At 35.0% G+C, this 16,915-nt stretch overlaps 1 protein-coding gene across 2 annotated transcripts in view; it reads left to right on the top strand.

Moving 5' to 3' along the window:
* Positions 1-583: 583 nt before the first annotated feature.
* LOC136033287 (CTTNBP2 N-terminal-like protein) overlaps positions 584-16,915 on the top strand; it is a 91,996-nt gene continuing 75,664 nt past the window's right edge. Inside the window, exons 1-2 of one of the 2 annotated variants that reach the window (XM_065714049.1) lie at positions 584-745; positions 13,212-13,371. In XM_065714049.1, coding sequence (XP_065570121.1) covers positions 13,333-13,371 — 39 coding nt within the window. In that variant the 5' untranslated portion in view covers positions 584-745; positions 13,212-13,332. The remainder of the gene's footprint in view (positions 746-13,211; positions 13,372-16,915) is intronic. The other variant, XM_065714050.1, reaches the window with a different exon arrangement.

Raw genomic sequence — 16,915 nt, 5'->3', positions numbered from 1 at the left:
TATTAGAAGCTACAGTGATGACAGTGGTCAAATATGGCTCTGAAGCATGGACACTCCGAAAAGCAGATGAAAATTTACTAGATGTTTTCCAGAGAAATTGCCTACGGATTGTTCTGGGTACCCGGCTGACTGACCGTATTTCAAACAGTAGGTTCTACGAAAAGTGTGGTTCAATCCCGCTTTCTGGGGCTATAATGAAAGAAAGGTTGAGATGGCTAGGCCACGTTCTACGGATGAAGGATGACAGATTACCGAAGATTGTCCTTTTTGGCCAACCGTCTGGGGCTACACGGAAAGCAGGTCGTCCTTGTCTGGGTTGGGAGGATGTCATAAATAAGGATTTAAAGGAAATGGGAACTTCCTGGGAGGGTGTAAAGAGGGAGGCTTTAAATAGATTAGGTTGGAGGAGGAGCGTGCGTAGCTGTGTTGGCCTCAGGCGGCTTGGTGCTGCAGTGAGTTATTAGTAGTAGTAGTAGTATAGTTTGCTATCAGATATTGTTTTATTCGGCTCATAATGTTTGTTAGTTTCTCGGCTCTTTTGTTCATTCCAAATCCAAGCACAACCCTGTCACTTTAAATTTTTAAAAGAAAAGAAGAAACTGTTCTTAAGCTAAAACTGATAGGAATAGATTACTAGAAATGGCTTGACTGAGCAAGTCTAAATCGAACTGATTGTTATAATTTGGAGATGGAATGCTAACTCTTTAATATTTCAGCCTATCTTGGCTACAATTTGGAAATTGAGGTATGCCTTTTAGCATCTGATAGGGTAAATATCTAGTCCATAACTACATCTAAAGAGAACAGGCTAATAAAAGAGGGTGAAATTTTGACACTTATTTGTTGTAGCTACCACATTCAAGAAGTAAAGTTTGGCTAATCCTAATATAATATACCTAAGTAGCCTATGAAAAAAACTAAATGGTCTACTTTAGTAACAAAAGGATGGAAATTACAACAAATAATTATTGAAATCAAGCCTCCCAAAAACATAATATATTAAATGGTTTCTAACCTAACTAAAATATTTGATTAAATTATACCTAAATTGTTGTGTTGGGTTATGTGTAACATAACCCAACAAGAAAATCCATCAAAGGTTTAGAGTAGCAATTCTTCAGAAGGAGACATGCTTTACTAAAAGATACACTTTTAAAAACACATTTTTATATTCATTATTATAGCTTTGTTTGTATTTTGACAGTTTATCTCCATCCCGCAATGGTCTGTTGTAGCTCCAGACTACATATAAAAAATAATAAAAAATAGTTAAATGGCTATTAGTCTACTTATAATTTGTAGAAAAAATCAGTGATTCATACTTCCTTGTTTATTCCCATTTTAGTAAATGGTTTATACAATTTTCAACATAATTTAGCCAGGATAAAAGTGAATACAGTGTAAGCCTAAGACAGTCCCTTCAGAAAAGGAAACATGTGCAGAAAACAACTCTTGCTTCATTATATGCAGAATAATTCTAATTAACACATTTTGCTTGGGGAGAACTTCACTTCTTTCCTTGTATTTGCTGTTTATCTATCACATTTCTAAATATTTGTGTGTATTCCTCAAGTCTTCAAAAATGTTTATGTCCAAATGCCATTTATCCAAACCTAACCTAATCTATCACTATTTGTCTGTTGATATGTGATATGAGAAATAATTAGATGGCACTGATGATGTTTAATTAGGTTACATAGATAGATTATTTGTAAAATTGGTCTGTTGGTCTAAACGTAAGATCCCTGCTTTGGGTTCAAGAGTCTTTGAAAATAAAAAAAATGCAGGTAAATCCATGTTTATATTTTACAAATCTGTTAAAAAATCTTAAGGTTTTCTCCATGAAAAATAGGTTAACTAGGATTATTCTCCATATTATAAAATAAGAATTGTTTTCTTAACATGTTTCCTTATGTGAATGGGTATATCTAGGTTTATACTATGAAGACATCACATGATGCTTTTTTATGCCATTTCATAATTCAATAATTTTTTCTGGGAGAAATTCTATTTTGAGCCCTTAATGGGGCCCCAAAAGGTAGAAGACTCCATAGTAACCAAAAGTTAATAAGCATGCTCCAAAAAAAACTGTCTAGTGAGAACAAATGCTATTTGTAGTTGATCAAGGAATTGACCTTAATTACCTTAATTTGAACTTCAGAGCAATATTAAGGTCTATACTGGACCTTTAATTTTCCAGATCTGAATGGTAATGCTTCTTCTTAAAAAAAAGAAGAAATAAGCGATAGGTATAATGTTTTGTGATATTTAATAGGATTCAGCATCAGAAAAACATATTTTACTTTCTACTTAGCTTCTATATACATAGGCACTTTAACAGACAAGTACCATAATTTCTCCTATATGCTATTTTCTGGCCATGCTGAATAAATAACAGTGGAATTATAACTATCAACTTCATTACAATTTCAATATTGCAAATTGTATCATGGTGTTGTAATCGTTAAATATAAAAAATGATTTGTCAGACCACTGTCATTCACTAAAATATCTTTCCATTGTCACACTAGCATCTAATTATATTATAAACTATTAGATTTTAGACAAGAGGTTTTCAAAAATTCATAATATTTCTATACACATGGTATTAGAAAACACTTTCTAGGACTAAAGGACATTTATTTGTAGATTTTTTAAAGGTAAAAAAAAAAATTACAAGAGCTTATTATGTTGAAACTTTGAGTAAATTGAGAGCAGAATTAGTTAAGAAGCATTTGGGAAAGGCCAATTTTGGAATTTTCTTCAATCAAGACAGTGCCCCAGTGCATTCCTTACATGTTACATCAGAAGTTTCTGGAGAATTCTAGCATGAATTGCTTCAACAATAGCCTTATAATTTTTTTGTTTTATTAATTATTTAGAAAAAATAATAATGTTATAAAAGAAAATCAAAAAATATATCATAGAAATTATAAAAGAAAGAGAAACTATATATTTTATACAAAAAAATCAAAGAAATATATTAAGAATTTTTTATTTACAAAATCCAAAGAACAGTTGAAGAACACCTAGTTTAGTAGTGCCAGTGCTGAAACACATGACAAAATAGGTGGATGCAAATTACAGTACCATGTTACCTATCACAAGTTCTAGTAAATTAAGCACAATGTCAAAAGTATAATATCTTGAATTTTGGGACTTTAAAATCAGTCATCCAATATCTTTTTGCATACACTAAACTTTTTGAAACTAGTTATAGGCTGCAAGAAAGAATTATAAGAACAAAGATTTTTCTCATATTGGAAACCTCTTTTTGTGCTAAATTAGTGTAAAGAGTATCAAAATCATGCTGAGGAGCATTGTGGGCTGGAAAAATAACTAGGAAATCAAATTTATGGAGATAGTCCAAAGCTGCATTTTGAGGTTGACTAAAATTTCTGGCCTTTGATACTCTAATGAAATTTAACAGCACAGTAGAGAACAGTGAGCTCAATTGCTATTATCATCATCAGTTTTTTATATAGATCATCACAAAAAAAGGCCAGGGAACAGAAAAAATATGTTAAAAATGAAGAGAAAAAAAAACAGAAGAAAGAAAAAACTTACTTCAACACCTACAAACACTGGACAAACCAAGATGACAAAAATGGGAAGACTCTTGACATTCAGTTGAATAGTCATATATATATATATATATATATATATATATATATGTATATATATATATATATATATATATATATATATATATATATATATATATATATATATATATATATATATATATATATATATATATATATATATATATATATACTTCTCAATAACCCCAGCTTGGTTTGCCAATTGATACTTTACAATTGATCCATTTTTACAGTTCTGTCAACTACCCTGTAGATTTAAAATAAAGACAGTGAACTTGCTTTCCCTTACTACAGTTAAAAAATGACCAGACATGAGCAGGAGCAAGTATTTTTGAGTTTAGTCAATAGAGGTAGTCTAAACTGTCTTTGATCTCAGAGAAAAAAAGAGCATCTTATTGTTTATATGAGCATTGTATTAGTAGGCTAGTTAAACATCAAATGAACAACCAGAAGAAAACCTGATAGAAAACCAATAGAATTCCAGGTGCTGTTTTTCAGGAAAAGATGAAGAGACATAGGCTGAGATCTAGGAAAGTATGTGTTGGCCTGTGTTGTGCAATTTATGTGTGTCACCTAAATTTGAAGACAGGTTGAATTGAACCTTGTACAATTTTATTTCAGTATTTTTCAATATTTTTCCAATAAGGGACTGTTTCATTTTTATTTTATTTTTTCTCTCACAATGTTGATTCTTGGCTGAATGAAGTGTGCTATGTTATCAATATATTTTGTTTGTACTAGTTGGGGTTGAGGGGTGTGTAATGTATTCAGCCTGAGCACTGGAGGTCTAGTTTACCTGTATACCAAAGTTTGAGCTAGCTTACCACCAGACAATGGCACCAGTGCTATTTTTTTTAGATATTTTCCAAAAGAGGGGTTGAACTAGCAGATCATTAGAGTATCTACCAAATTGGGGTATTGGATCTTGATTAAACCTACTCAGAAGTGATTTGATATCCAAGTTATACTTATTCATACCCCAGGATCAACTTGACATCAGTGGAGGAGAAACATAAGGGTGGGATCACTAAAATATTTTTGCAATCAAGCTTGTGGGGAACTAAGACCTAACAAAGAAAGAAATCTTGAAAAAAAAACAAACAAACAAATACACGCCTATGGCTAGTAGGTAGAAAAAGGAAAGAAACAATCAGAGACGTATTTTGCCATTTGGAAACTAGATAATTTGAGCATCAAGACAGAAACTATCAAAAATACAACAGTTAAAAAGTAAATAAATTTCTAAAACTTCAGAAGAATGAGAATAAAAGGATCAAACCAATATATGTACATTTGTTACTTCATGGCAGATCACTGTAGTAGAACATCCAATGCTGCTACTCTCTTTGGTTTTATAATCAATTTAATCCCTTGCTGATTTTACAACACTGTTTTATAACTTATGGCTAGGTTCATTTTTTTTAAATATTATCAGTGCTTAAACCAATATTTTAATTTCTTGTGTCCCTTTTAATTGACATATCTGTTAGACTGTTTGTTTTTACTGTGGTTTTCTTATACCTTAATGTAAGCTACTGTTGCTCCATAATCTGCTGTAAGTTTTACCTCTCCTGGACTGTAGAAAGCTACCCAAAGGTCTGGTTGATTTGGAGTAAGTGTCAATCTTATGTTTAACCAAAATTTGTTTCAGTTTTTAACCAGGGACTGTTACATAAGGTAATGAAACATAGTTACTTGAAATTTTAGACTAGTCTATTCTTTATTATTTCATTTACAAGTTTAATTACCCAGTTAAAACCAAGGGTCATAGCTAAGCATTTTTGATCTGCAAGTGATTCAACCTTATTAAAGGGATAGGTCCATCAAAATTACTCTACCAGATTGATAACTAAATGGCCTACTATTGTTCATTCAAAAAATTTGACAAAGGACAGCCAAAACACAGGCAAGGCATTATGGGACCTTGGCACTGGAAACCCAGTTGATCTGTACCCCTTTGCATCCTTGTACCCCTTGTACCCCTTAGCTGATGAATAAAGAACTGTGACAGTGGCATATTTGAATGTCAAGTTTTTCCAAAAAGTGGTTATTATGAGGCTAAAATGTGTTTTTGGTGGCAAGAATCACCATGTGTTTAGCTCTGTTCTGTATATCTGTTGTAAAATGTATTCAAATTCTCCTATCTCAATATCTATGTATTTTACTATTGTGTTTTATCCTTGTTTCCAACATTATGTTTATTGGCAGCTGAAATCAATATATAAGGGTATATTAGAGGATTTACAGCTTTTTCTGTTCCAGGAGATCTAAAATATAACATAATTGAATTTGGGTTGAAATTTCACGTCCCCAGCGCATAACTTTGCATAATAGTGCTGCTAAATATTTTTATAAATGTTTTGGTCAAAAGTGATAAAGAACACTATAGATTTATGGGCAGAGAGCAGGGGCATCAATTCATAAAAATTTAGAGGGAAGGACTTTTTTCAATTTGGTTCAATGAAGATACTAAAGCAAATATTATTCGAGGCATAGGAAATGGGGAGAAGCTATTTTGTTTGTTTAAAAATCTAGGGGGCAAAATTCTGAAAGAAGATTTTTGATAAGATGTGCACATCAACAGATTGAATTTTTGTGTTGATTCTGATTATTTGAAATTCACCAAAATTTGATCCAGAAAACATTTGCCTTGATTTTGAAAAAAGATGGTTAAGCACTCCCAAGAAGGGAAGGGATCCCAATGAAAATAATTCCGTCAAAATCAGAATATTGGGGAACCCTCTTACAAAGAATATAATTTTTATTTACAATTGTGTAAATTTTGGTACTTTTTTAGAGGAGGAGATCACGAATAAGTGTTTATTTATAGTTTTTTTTCCATAGATGATTGTATGTTTTATGCATTTTTCTCCAGATAAACTGAATTCCTTTCCACTAAAATACTACTAATTGTCAATTCTTAGACATTCGTCAGTCAATTTGTGAATTGTTTCATAGTTCTGCTCTACATGAGCAAAAAAGAAAGATTACTTTTTCTGTATTTAAAGGTAAAGGTAAAGGATACAGCATTAGACTTTACAGTCCCTACCAGCGGTGCTGATCTCCGTTTCTTGGCCCTTCAGCCAGGAAGTGCAATGGGGGGTTGGGGGCCAACCATCCTGTGCTTTCGCACACCCTTCCTGTTTACCTTTCCCAGATTTCTCCAGGTACCCATTTAAAGCTGGGTCGACTCTGGCTAAGCTTACAGAGTCACGCCACTGACTCCCGTCCCAAACTGAACAATTGGGTACACTGGGATTTGAACCCGCGTCCTTTCAGACAAAGGATCCCAAATCCAGCACACCAACCGACTCGGCTAGGACGGCTAATTTCTTTGGTAAAAAGTCAACTTTAGATTCATTGGTTTATGTCTTGTAATAATCATATTATTTCTTGAGCATATGCTGGAAAGGCAAGTCAATAACCAAATCTTTTTAAAATCCAAAATGTTATTTTGTTCTTGTTCAGTTTGCTTATTGCAGTTGAATTTTGGCATTTGTAGGCAATTACAATCATTTTATTGCATTCAATAGTGCTTCTTGAAGTCTATTATATTAGAATTAATTGTATTATATTATATTACAATATCAACTGGCTGCATTGTGTTCCTTTCCAGATTGAAAATCCTTGGTATATTTTTCTGTTGAAATTAATTAGAAATTTTCCCCTTAGAATCTTTATTAATAGGAGCTACAGTGCTGCAAGAAAACTCCAAAATTTTCTTTTCATTCCAATTATAAATTTTGGCATAATAAAAACACATCAGGTCTATAGAGAGAAAAACCACTAGACTTTGACAATTTCTTTCAATTTTCAAATAAGTTGCATAAAATCAATTCAGCTATGCAAACAGAGTTCAATACAATGTAATACTTTTTGCACAATGGCAAGTAATTACAATTTATTTTGCTAAGTAAAATGGATTGTGATTGGACTCCTGTAGGAAGTGTATACCACAAGCTACAGTCTTAGTGCTTTTTCCATGATAAGTTAAAATGTCATACTACCAAGAAGGCTAAAAAACTAGGGGAATTATTTCCAAGAGAGTTGGGAGCACTCACCAGCACCATTTTCGTTTCTGAAGAAATAATAACAAAAGCCAACATGAGTAAAAACTGATGAACTGTTCCTTTAGTTTAAGGAAGCTTGAATTCTGCTAATGTTTAGCCATACCTTCAAAGAAACTAAGCTTGTAGTTTTTTGTCTATAAAAAAGTAATAATACAAAATGAAAAAAAATGTAAAATGTGCCCTCATTCCTAAAAGTACTTTCTCAGGTCTTTTTTTAATGAGATAATTACATTGTTCAATCCTTTTTTGGGGTCTTTATCTAATGGTAGCATCTAAAAGTTTGTTTCCAAAACTTGCAACATATGCCTGGGTCTAGGTGTCAATGAAGTGCTTTTTTTCTTTTTTATAAACATATCCTGTCCTGCTGTTTTTATTTTTTGTTGGTCAAAAGTAGAGACCTTTGTAATTTGAATTAAGAGAATTTAGGGAAAAGGCTTGCCTAATGAAGCTTAATATTTCAAAATATTATTACCTTAGGCATCAAGACACCCAGGGCATCAAGAAGGAGTCATGAGGTGTTTGATTTTGTAGATCTGTCCAGTGTGCCTGGTGTACATACCTTTGCTGTATGTACCCAGGCTGCATTACCACATGTTCTCTATACATAGTATGTTGCCAAGGTATTTCTATTGACAAAATCTTGTTACATATGTCACAACAGGCTGACCTGTTTTATCATGGATGGATTTGTCAGTTATCCTCTGCTGCCAGTGGATGTTGAGAATTGTTCTGTGACATAAGTTCTCAAAAAAAATCTCCTCTCTTGTTCCTGGTTCAAGTGCCAGGCTTTGGGTGCATAAAGCAGAGCTTTCATAACTTTGCTATTAAAGAATTGCAATTTCAGCCATAGGGAGAAGCTTTGAGACTGCTAAACTTTACGTAGTATATTGATGGATCCACTGGTTTGACCAATTCTTGGGAGCATGTCTTTCATGGTATATCCTGTGTTTTCAATTATGCTTCACAGGTATTTTAAATTTACAACTTTTTCTTACTTTTGGTCTCTGCAAGCAATTCTCAGGGGCCAGTCTGTTGTGGTCATGTATTTTGTTTAAAATTTCCGTTATTTATTTTAATCCTGGCTGGCCTGGCAGCCTCTTGCTCATTTGGTTCAAGAGTTTTTTAAGTCATTGCTTGTACAATCCTAATATGGCAATGTTGTTGGTGAAGTCTATGTCATTTAAGCATACTTCAGGTTTCAGCTGGATGTGGTGGTACTTTGCACTGTGTAACCAATTACAATTACAAAGAGTAGCAGCAACAAGACACAGCTTTGTTTAACTCCTGACAGCATGCAGAAGAAACAGGTTTGGCCACTTGGTGTCTTTAGACAGCACTCATTGTTTTCAGAGAGAGCAATGATCAGCATAATGATCATTACAGGAATTCTGTAGTGCAGTAGGATCTTTCACAGACACTGGTAGTACACTGAGTCAAATGCCTTCTCAAAATCGTTATATATCATATGAATCTTTTATTATCACTCTCTTCTTTCTTTTATGGGTAGCTTGTCATGGAGGTGTCTGTCAAGCTGTGATCTGATTCTCTGCAGTAAAACGTGTGATGACAATTCGCTGTGTAAAGAAAGCAGGCAGATTCCATGGTAGATCCCTGAGATGGCTTGCGTCTCTTTTTTTGAAGATTGTCACTGGTGATTTCATACACAGGTCTTGAGTCACCTGTCTCCACTGCTTCCTCTGCCTGTGCTGATTTCTGCTGGATCAAATTTCCCTGGCAATTTCTGGCATTCTTTGTTACTGCTTTATCCATGGCTCTATATTCTTTGTTTCTGTTCATCTGAGATGAGTCTTTGGGTGGTGGGGACTTGTCTTTTGGATGAGTGTGGCTTTTAATGTTTTCCTTTTTTCTGTGCTACCATGTGTATTCAGACAGTAATTGGTCCTTGGACTCTTATTGCAGCCAATGGTGGCTTTTGCAGGATTGCCAAAGCAGAACTTCATGCTTCCCAGGTCTATTTGCTATCACAATATCTAGTAAAACAGAGCTGCAAATCTATTTGGTACCTCCAGCTTAAAGGCTTACTTGAATTCTCTCATCCATAGTTTCTTTGAGTCAAAGGTCAGATTTGAGGAAGCTTTATGGTGCTTTTATTTTTTTTTAATTTGAAACAGACTTGCTCCCATCAGGTTGTGGTCTAAGTCAATGTCAGTTTCTCTGTGGCCCCCTATTAGGTAGACTTCATCTCCACATTCAAGTGGAAATATACTATTACTGCAAGTTTTGCATGTGTGCCCATGAAGGAAACTTGCAGAAAGTCGAGGTGATAATCTTGCAGAGCTCTCAGCAACTCCCCAGTCTTGGAAGCTTGATGCATTGTCTTGATGTTCCATAAGCCAAATTTAAGGTGTTGTTTTGCATTCATAAATCTTGTCCTTGGAAGTGCAATAGTCGTCATCAAAAGGGAGTTTGATCCAAGACTTAATTTTGGTGTTTTGGTAGCAGTATTGTGTTCTCCTGAAGGCAGGTTCTTGAGTTCAAGGGTGTGGGTCACAAGCCCACTGCTCAACCCTCCTCATTTTATGGGTGTGAGTCAATCATGCTCCTCTGACCTCTGTAAGCCATGGTTCCTTACATGGTTGGGTTGAGAAAGTAACTGGAAAGAAAGTTTGTGGTCTCTGCAAAATTTTATTGGAAAGTAAATTCTTATGATTCAGTTTTTTTTTATCTAAGTAGTAAAAATGATTTCTCTTTTGACATAGATTTATGATAAAGTTTATGCACAGTTTATAGTTTAACAAATAGTTTATGAAGTTGAAGTTTACCACTTAAACATTTTTTTTTGTATTGGTTATCTTACACCCATCAAACAGTTCGTGGTAACGAACTGTAGTAAGGAGCGACCCGGCTCAATAGTAACCGAAACTCTAAAAAATGGAATTTTGATACCAATATTTACATAAAAAATCGCATTTTAATGCTGATTTTAAATATATAACTTTCATCAAGATTAGTCTTACCTATCAAAGGTTACGAGCCTGAGAAAATTTGCCTCATTTTAGAAAATGTCATAGAATCTTAACGAAAATCACACCATCAGATTCAGCATATCAGAGAAACTTATTGTAGAAGTTTCAAGCTCTTATCTACAAAAATGTGGAATTTCGCATTTTTTGCCAGAAGACAAATCACGGATGTGTGTTTATTTGTTTGTTTCCTTTTTTTCCAGTGGTGATCGTATCGACCCATTGGTCCTAGAATGTTGCGAGAGGGCTCATTCTAACGGAAATTAAAAGTTCTAGTGGCCTTTTTAAGTGACCTAAAAATTGGAGGGCACCTAGGCCCCCTCCCACGCTCATTTCTTCCCCAAAGTCACCAAATCAAAATTCCGAGATAGCCATTTTATTCACCATAGTCGAAAAACCTAATAACTATGTCTTTGGGGACGGCTTACTCCCCTGCAGTCCCCATGGGAAGGGTTGCAAGTTACAAACTTTGACATGTGTTTACATATAGTAATGGTTACTGGGAAGTGTACGGACGTTTTCAGGGGGATTTTTTGGTTTGTGAGGGAGAGTTGAGATGGGGGAGGGGTTACGTGGGAGGATCTTTCCATGGAAAAAATTCTCAATTGGGAAGAGACTTTCAATGAAGGGGGCACAGGATTTTTTAGCATTATTAAAAAAAACAATGGAAAATAAATATGAAAAGTTTTTTTCTACTGAAAGTGAGGAGCAGCATTAAAACTTAAAACGAGCAGAAATTATTATGCATATCAGGGGTTTACCTCCTCGTAATACCTCGGTCTTTATGCTAAGTATTTTTAATAATTTCAACTATTTATTCTACGGCCTTTTTGATTCAAGGGTCATTCTTAAGGAATTGGGACAGCATTTATGCTTTAGTGTAAAGAGCGAGGTATCGACGAGGGGTGATCCCCCTCATATACGCAATAAAAACATACGAGTATAGAAATTCGTTACGTAAGTTAATTCGTAAATTACGTATATTTTTTACTAGTGAAAATGTTCGTAAAAAATTAAAAGTTCTAGTTGCCTTTTTAAGTAATCAAAAACTTGGAGGGTAACTAGGCTTCCTCCCTTGCTCCTTTTTTCTCAAAACTTCCGATTAAAACTATGAGAAAGCCAGTTAGCCAAAAAAAAATAATATGCTAATTTCGTTTTAATTATTTATATGCGGAGAGCCAAGATCAAAATATGCATTAATAAAAAAAATTTTAAGAAATTAAATAAAAAAACAAAACATGTTTTTTTTAAATGAAAGTAAGGAGCGACATTAAAACTTAAAACGAATAGAAATTACTCCGTATATGAAAGGGGCTTTCTCTCCTCAACGCCCCGCTCTTTACGCTAATGTTTTCTTACTGTTTTATGAAGTAGAGTTAAGAGAAAGAGTCAAACTTTAGCGTAAAGAGCGAGGCGTTGAGGAGGGAAAGCCCTCCTCACACCTGAAAGACTTTTTCATGCTTCCCTTTATCAAAGATTTCTCCAAAAATGATTCTTTTTTTTAATTTTGTAACTCTAGAGGTAATAAATGTTATATGCATAGAACCAGCTTAATCACTAATTTCAACAGAGCGAAAAACTGATAAAAATTTATAATATTGAAGTCAGTCTAAAGAAACTTTTCTGCCAAGCCTACAGTATTCCATCTCCTTTTAATTTTCTTTTGTAAAAGACGTAAAGAAACAGTTTTTTTTATATATAAAGGAATAAAGCCTTTTAAGATTCAAGCTCAATGCACACCATGCTAGTGGTGAAAATTTCCTGTACATACTGTTAAAGAGGATAAATTCTTTTGTGGTAATAGTTTAATTGTCAACCCCAAAAAATTTTTTAAAGTCGCAAGGCGTCATTAAAATCGGTTAATCCATTCATTTCAGGAGAATACTGACTGAAATGGTACGTTTTACTAATTATTATGGTAGAGATCATGTTTCTGATATATGAGCAAGAGTATTTAGGAAAAGGCTGATGATTTTGGAAAGATTCAACTTTTCTAGGTATAATTTATTGATAGTTTCTTTCATATGCTCTGTAAAAAAAATTATCCTTAAAAGGTTTGACTTCTTAAGATATATATTAGTAAATTTTGTGGGCTTGATAAAATCACTGGATAGGCCAGATTTAGCCTGGATAGCTATTGATTTTTTTGGCAATACTGTTTGTACTATCGGACAGGGAATGTTGGTAGAAGCAGCTATTTGGGACATATTTTTATGTTTTTTCTCTTGGAAGTATCTTTTTGAATTTCCGGTTAGTAATGATTGGTCAAATCAAAACTTTTCAGCTTCGTTGTATGCTCTTTCTTATTGGATAAGGTTAGGTTAGGTTCTTATTGGATAAGGTGTTGAAATGTCCACCAAGCAGTATTTCTAAAGTGAAAATGGATTTTCTTTATTCTGAGAGAGTGGAATCAAGTTGCTCAAGCAAAAACTAATATAAATTGGTTTGAAAAGATTTAGTAGTATGTCACTCTGCCTTAGAAGCCGAAGGTTAATTGAAAAACGCCTCTTGTTTGTTAGTGTAGTTTCTTAATTTACTCTTCTTCATTTTAGGACTGTAATGGAATGAATTTTCTGAACAAGCGCACTAACAGTTAAATTCCCCTGGAGTGTTTCCTAATAATTGTTTTTGGAGCCAAGTTATAATTAAGTATATTAAGAAGGAAAGGGAAAAATGGACGAACCAGGATCATCAACTGAAAATACAGTGAAGGTATGTTTTTTCTTATGAACTTTGGCATGTGATGCTTTTTAACCTACTGCCCAATATCCAACCAATTCCAGATCTTCCACAAAAGTTCAAGCTGGGAATCAGATATGATTTTTTATTTGATTTTCTTTTGAAAATCAAATGTTAATTTGATTTTCTTTTCATTTGATTTTTTCATTTCGTGTAATTTTTAATTTCATTTCATTTGATTTTTTCCTTTGATTTGTTGCTTGTTTCAGTGAGGAAAGATATCAAAAGCCGTGTCTAACATTATTTATTTTTCTCTATTTTTTCAAATGTATGGCATTATCTACATTAAGCCAGCAGCATGGCTTTGAAGCTAGTAATTACCGAACAGTTAACGCACACCCTAACGTGTTTAAACAACTCTGGCCCTTAAGGAAACCTTAAGGGACCCTTAAGGGAATCAGAATGAGGTGAAAATCTCAATTTAATCAAGATGATTCAGAAGGAAATTTTATTGTCAATAGCTGATATTTGGTGCCCTCAATGAAAGGAGGGGTGGAGGGTCAATTAGATAATGCCAAGTTTGAGCTAAACTTGAGGGGAAACCCTACTCATCTCCAATATAAAAGCTTCAAATTTCTCTTAACTGAAGAATGTGTCAGAGTTGAATATCTTTTAATGCATTTAATTGTCATACAACATACAGTGCCATTTCCTACATATCCAGGAAAAGTATGCATACAAATATATACACCGAAAAGAATTGAAAACACTTTTTAGCCAACAAATCTCAGCCCAAATGAGACAGTGATGGGGAGAAATTTGTCCGGTCATAGTTGCCACCCTCTTCCAAGATGACCTGTTTAACTAATAGCCAAAGTCGAGATGAGTCTACAAATCGACTATATAGACAACCCTCCCATGGTGAATAAAGTTGAATTGGTAATACCAAACAGACACTTCGCGGATTGGCTCTATTCTGTCTGTCAGTTCCTTAAGGGACTTAAAAAAACGAAAAGCTTAACTGGCTGCATGAAGACCTTAGCTCTAATTCAAGTAGGGGAGACTTGGTATACTTGGGACGTTTTTTTAAACGTCACTGATCGTAAATGGTTTCAGCTGCAAGGGTAAATCCTGCTTGGTAATATAGGCAACTACAAGGAGAACGTTTAGCCAAAAACTCAGCTTTCTAAGTCTTCTTGAACTTGACCAAAAAAGTAATTCAGCAGAAGCCCTCAAATGTCCCAATTGTAAAACTAGTTTTATACTTGGGACTAGGTCGTTTTGTGCTTGGGAAATTGTTTAATATTTGGGACGCCAGGGTTACCATCTTTTTTTAAAGTCAAATATAGTCATATAATATTACAATAAGACAAAAAAGTTTACATGTTAGAATGTTTCCAATACATTATATATAGAGACAGACATGTCAATTGGAAAAATTAAGTGTCCGGCTTGGCGTTCAGTTTGGCCAGTTGGTTCTGGGTTTTGCAGCTTCTTTGCAACCTGCCACTTCTGAAACTGGTACGAAGCTTTTATAGCTACATATTTCTGAAAAGGAGCAACCCTTTTAAAGTAACAGATTTCAACCTGGCTCTCACCGACTTTGACAACTTCTCCTACACTTTAAAATTTCTTTCCACGTTTTCATCTTCCATGACAAGGACAAGTCCCCACTCAGTATCTCCATTTCCTAAATCTGATTCTCCATGGTTTCATGAGATGTTGATGGTTGTTTGCTTCCAGCTTCACTGCTAGCACTTCGGGAGATGTATCAGATGTATTTTCTTCTTCTGAAGATGTATGAGATAAAGAAATGGCGGAATATTTCAGTTTTAAGGCATTTGATTTTTTTTGTTAATCCGTCACCTGCCTTTTCTTCAATTTTCTTTTTCTCGGGCGTGTCTGTCAACACTCGGCTAGACCCACGAGCTCTACCTCCACCTCTAGATTTTCTTGGGCTAGCTTTGGAGAATGGTCTAATGTCACCTGGCGATATAGCATTGGAAGGATCCATTGTTTGCCCTCCTTTGGGAGTTAGAGAGGTGGTCGACATCCGTATAGGCTCGATGGTTGAGACATTGCTAGCAACTTCTGGATCACCCTCTATTGTTCCACTGTCAGTCGTAGCTTCAGGTTCTGGCCTATCTGTAATTGAAGATAGTGCATATTCATCATCAGTGAATATGCCGCTGTTAAATGGTGAAATCCCAGAAACACGGAATCCTGACACAATGTTACTCGTAGTAAAACTCAGTGGGTTTGCTGTCCCAAGGAACTGAGGGATCTTATACACTGAAACTGGGATGCCCAGGTTATTCACCGTCTAGTTCGAAATTGCTCTGTTGTAATGAAGCTTGAACGGGAAAAGCACAGTCTTGTCCAGTTGGTGCAGTTTGTGCGAGGTGTGTGGTGGGAGGGTTTGCATGGCGATGTGATTGTCTTTTGCCAGCTGCATTGCATTAATTGATAGATGGGATTCATGATTGTCAAGTACCAGAAGACAGGGATTCTGTGCTGGTGGGTGTGCATAGGATATGAAGTGTTTCATCCACTCAACGAAGATTAAAGAATTGGTCCATCCACTTTCACCTTCTCCAAAAGCCAGAGTTCCAGTGGGTGTTCCCATGGTCATTCTGGGGTCACTTTTTTTCTTGGGAAAACAAGGACTGGGGGAATTGTGTTTCCAAGAGCTGACACATTTGCTAGAATTGTAACAGTTTGACCCATCTCTGCGGAAGTGCTCCTTCCAACTTGTCTAGCCCCTGCCTCGGCAACAACCTTGTGTGGCTTCTGTATGGTGGTCAGGCCACAGTTATCCATATTCCAGATATTGTGAGACTGAAATCTGAATTTTTCCATGACGCCCTTCAGTTTGTCGAAGAATGTGGAAACTGTATGTCGATTTAAACTTGTAGCCCTTGCGAGGCTGGTTTGTCCCGGTGCCCTTAAGCTAAGTGACGGATTTCTAGCCATTAAGCTGTAATACCAAGTTGTCCCTGCCTGTTGTTCGGCATCCCATTCTGCAGGGTAAAGTATACCATTTCTCTTGGCATATTCGAAGACTAGCGTTTGAACTTCAAAAATACCAAGCCCATAATGTAGCTTAGATGTCTCAGTCTGGTAAGTTTTCAGCTCAGTTTCATGTTCAGTGGTCAAAATCTTGCTGTGGGTTATTTTTGACTGGTATATAAAAGGGGTATTGACTGCATCTCTGCTAGAGTTCGTCATATGGGAAGTGAGGTGCCTGTGTATAGAAGTTTTGGACAGGCTATACATTTTAGCAGTTTCCCGTACAGATGACTTTTTTGACAAAATATCAGTCATGGCTCGCCTCAAGCCTCCTTCATTGACTTGTGGATTTTTCTTCCCCATGTTAATGAAAACTAGAAAAAAAGGCTGTTCATAGAACTTAGAGGTTGAGTTTATCTAGTCAGGGCGTGAACAGAATTAATCATGAACAGTACAAAGAGATCTAGTCGGGACAGAATTCAAGATTTGGTTGTAGAGACTTCTATCTTTTCAATTATCATTATATTTTTATATATTTTATAAAACAGTAACTATGTTTTTGAGGATG

Source organism: Artemia franciscana, chromosome 11 (genome assembly GCF_032884065.1).
Source record: "Artemia franciscana chromosome 11, ASM3288406v1, whole genome shotgun sequence".
Taxonomy (NCBI): Eukaryota; Metazoa; Arthropoda; class Branchiopoda; order Anostraca; family Artemiidae; genus Artemia; species Artemia franciscana.
Note: the sequence above shows the minus strand (reverse complement) of the source record. Positions and strands in the feature narration are given on the sequence as shown.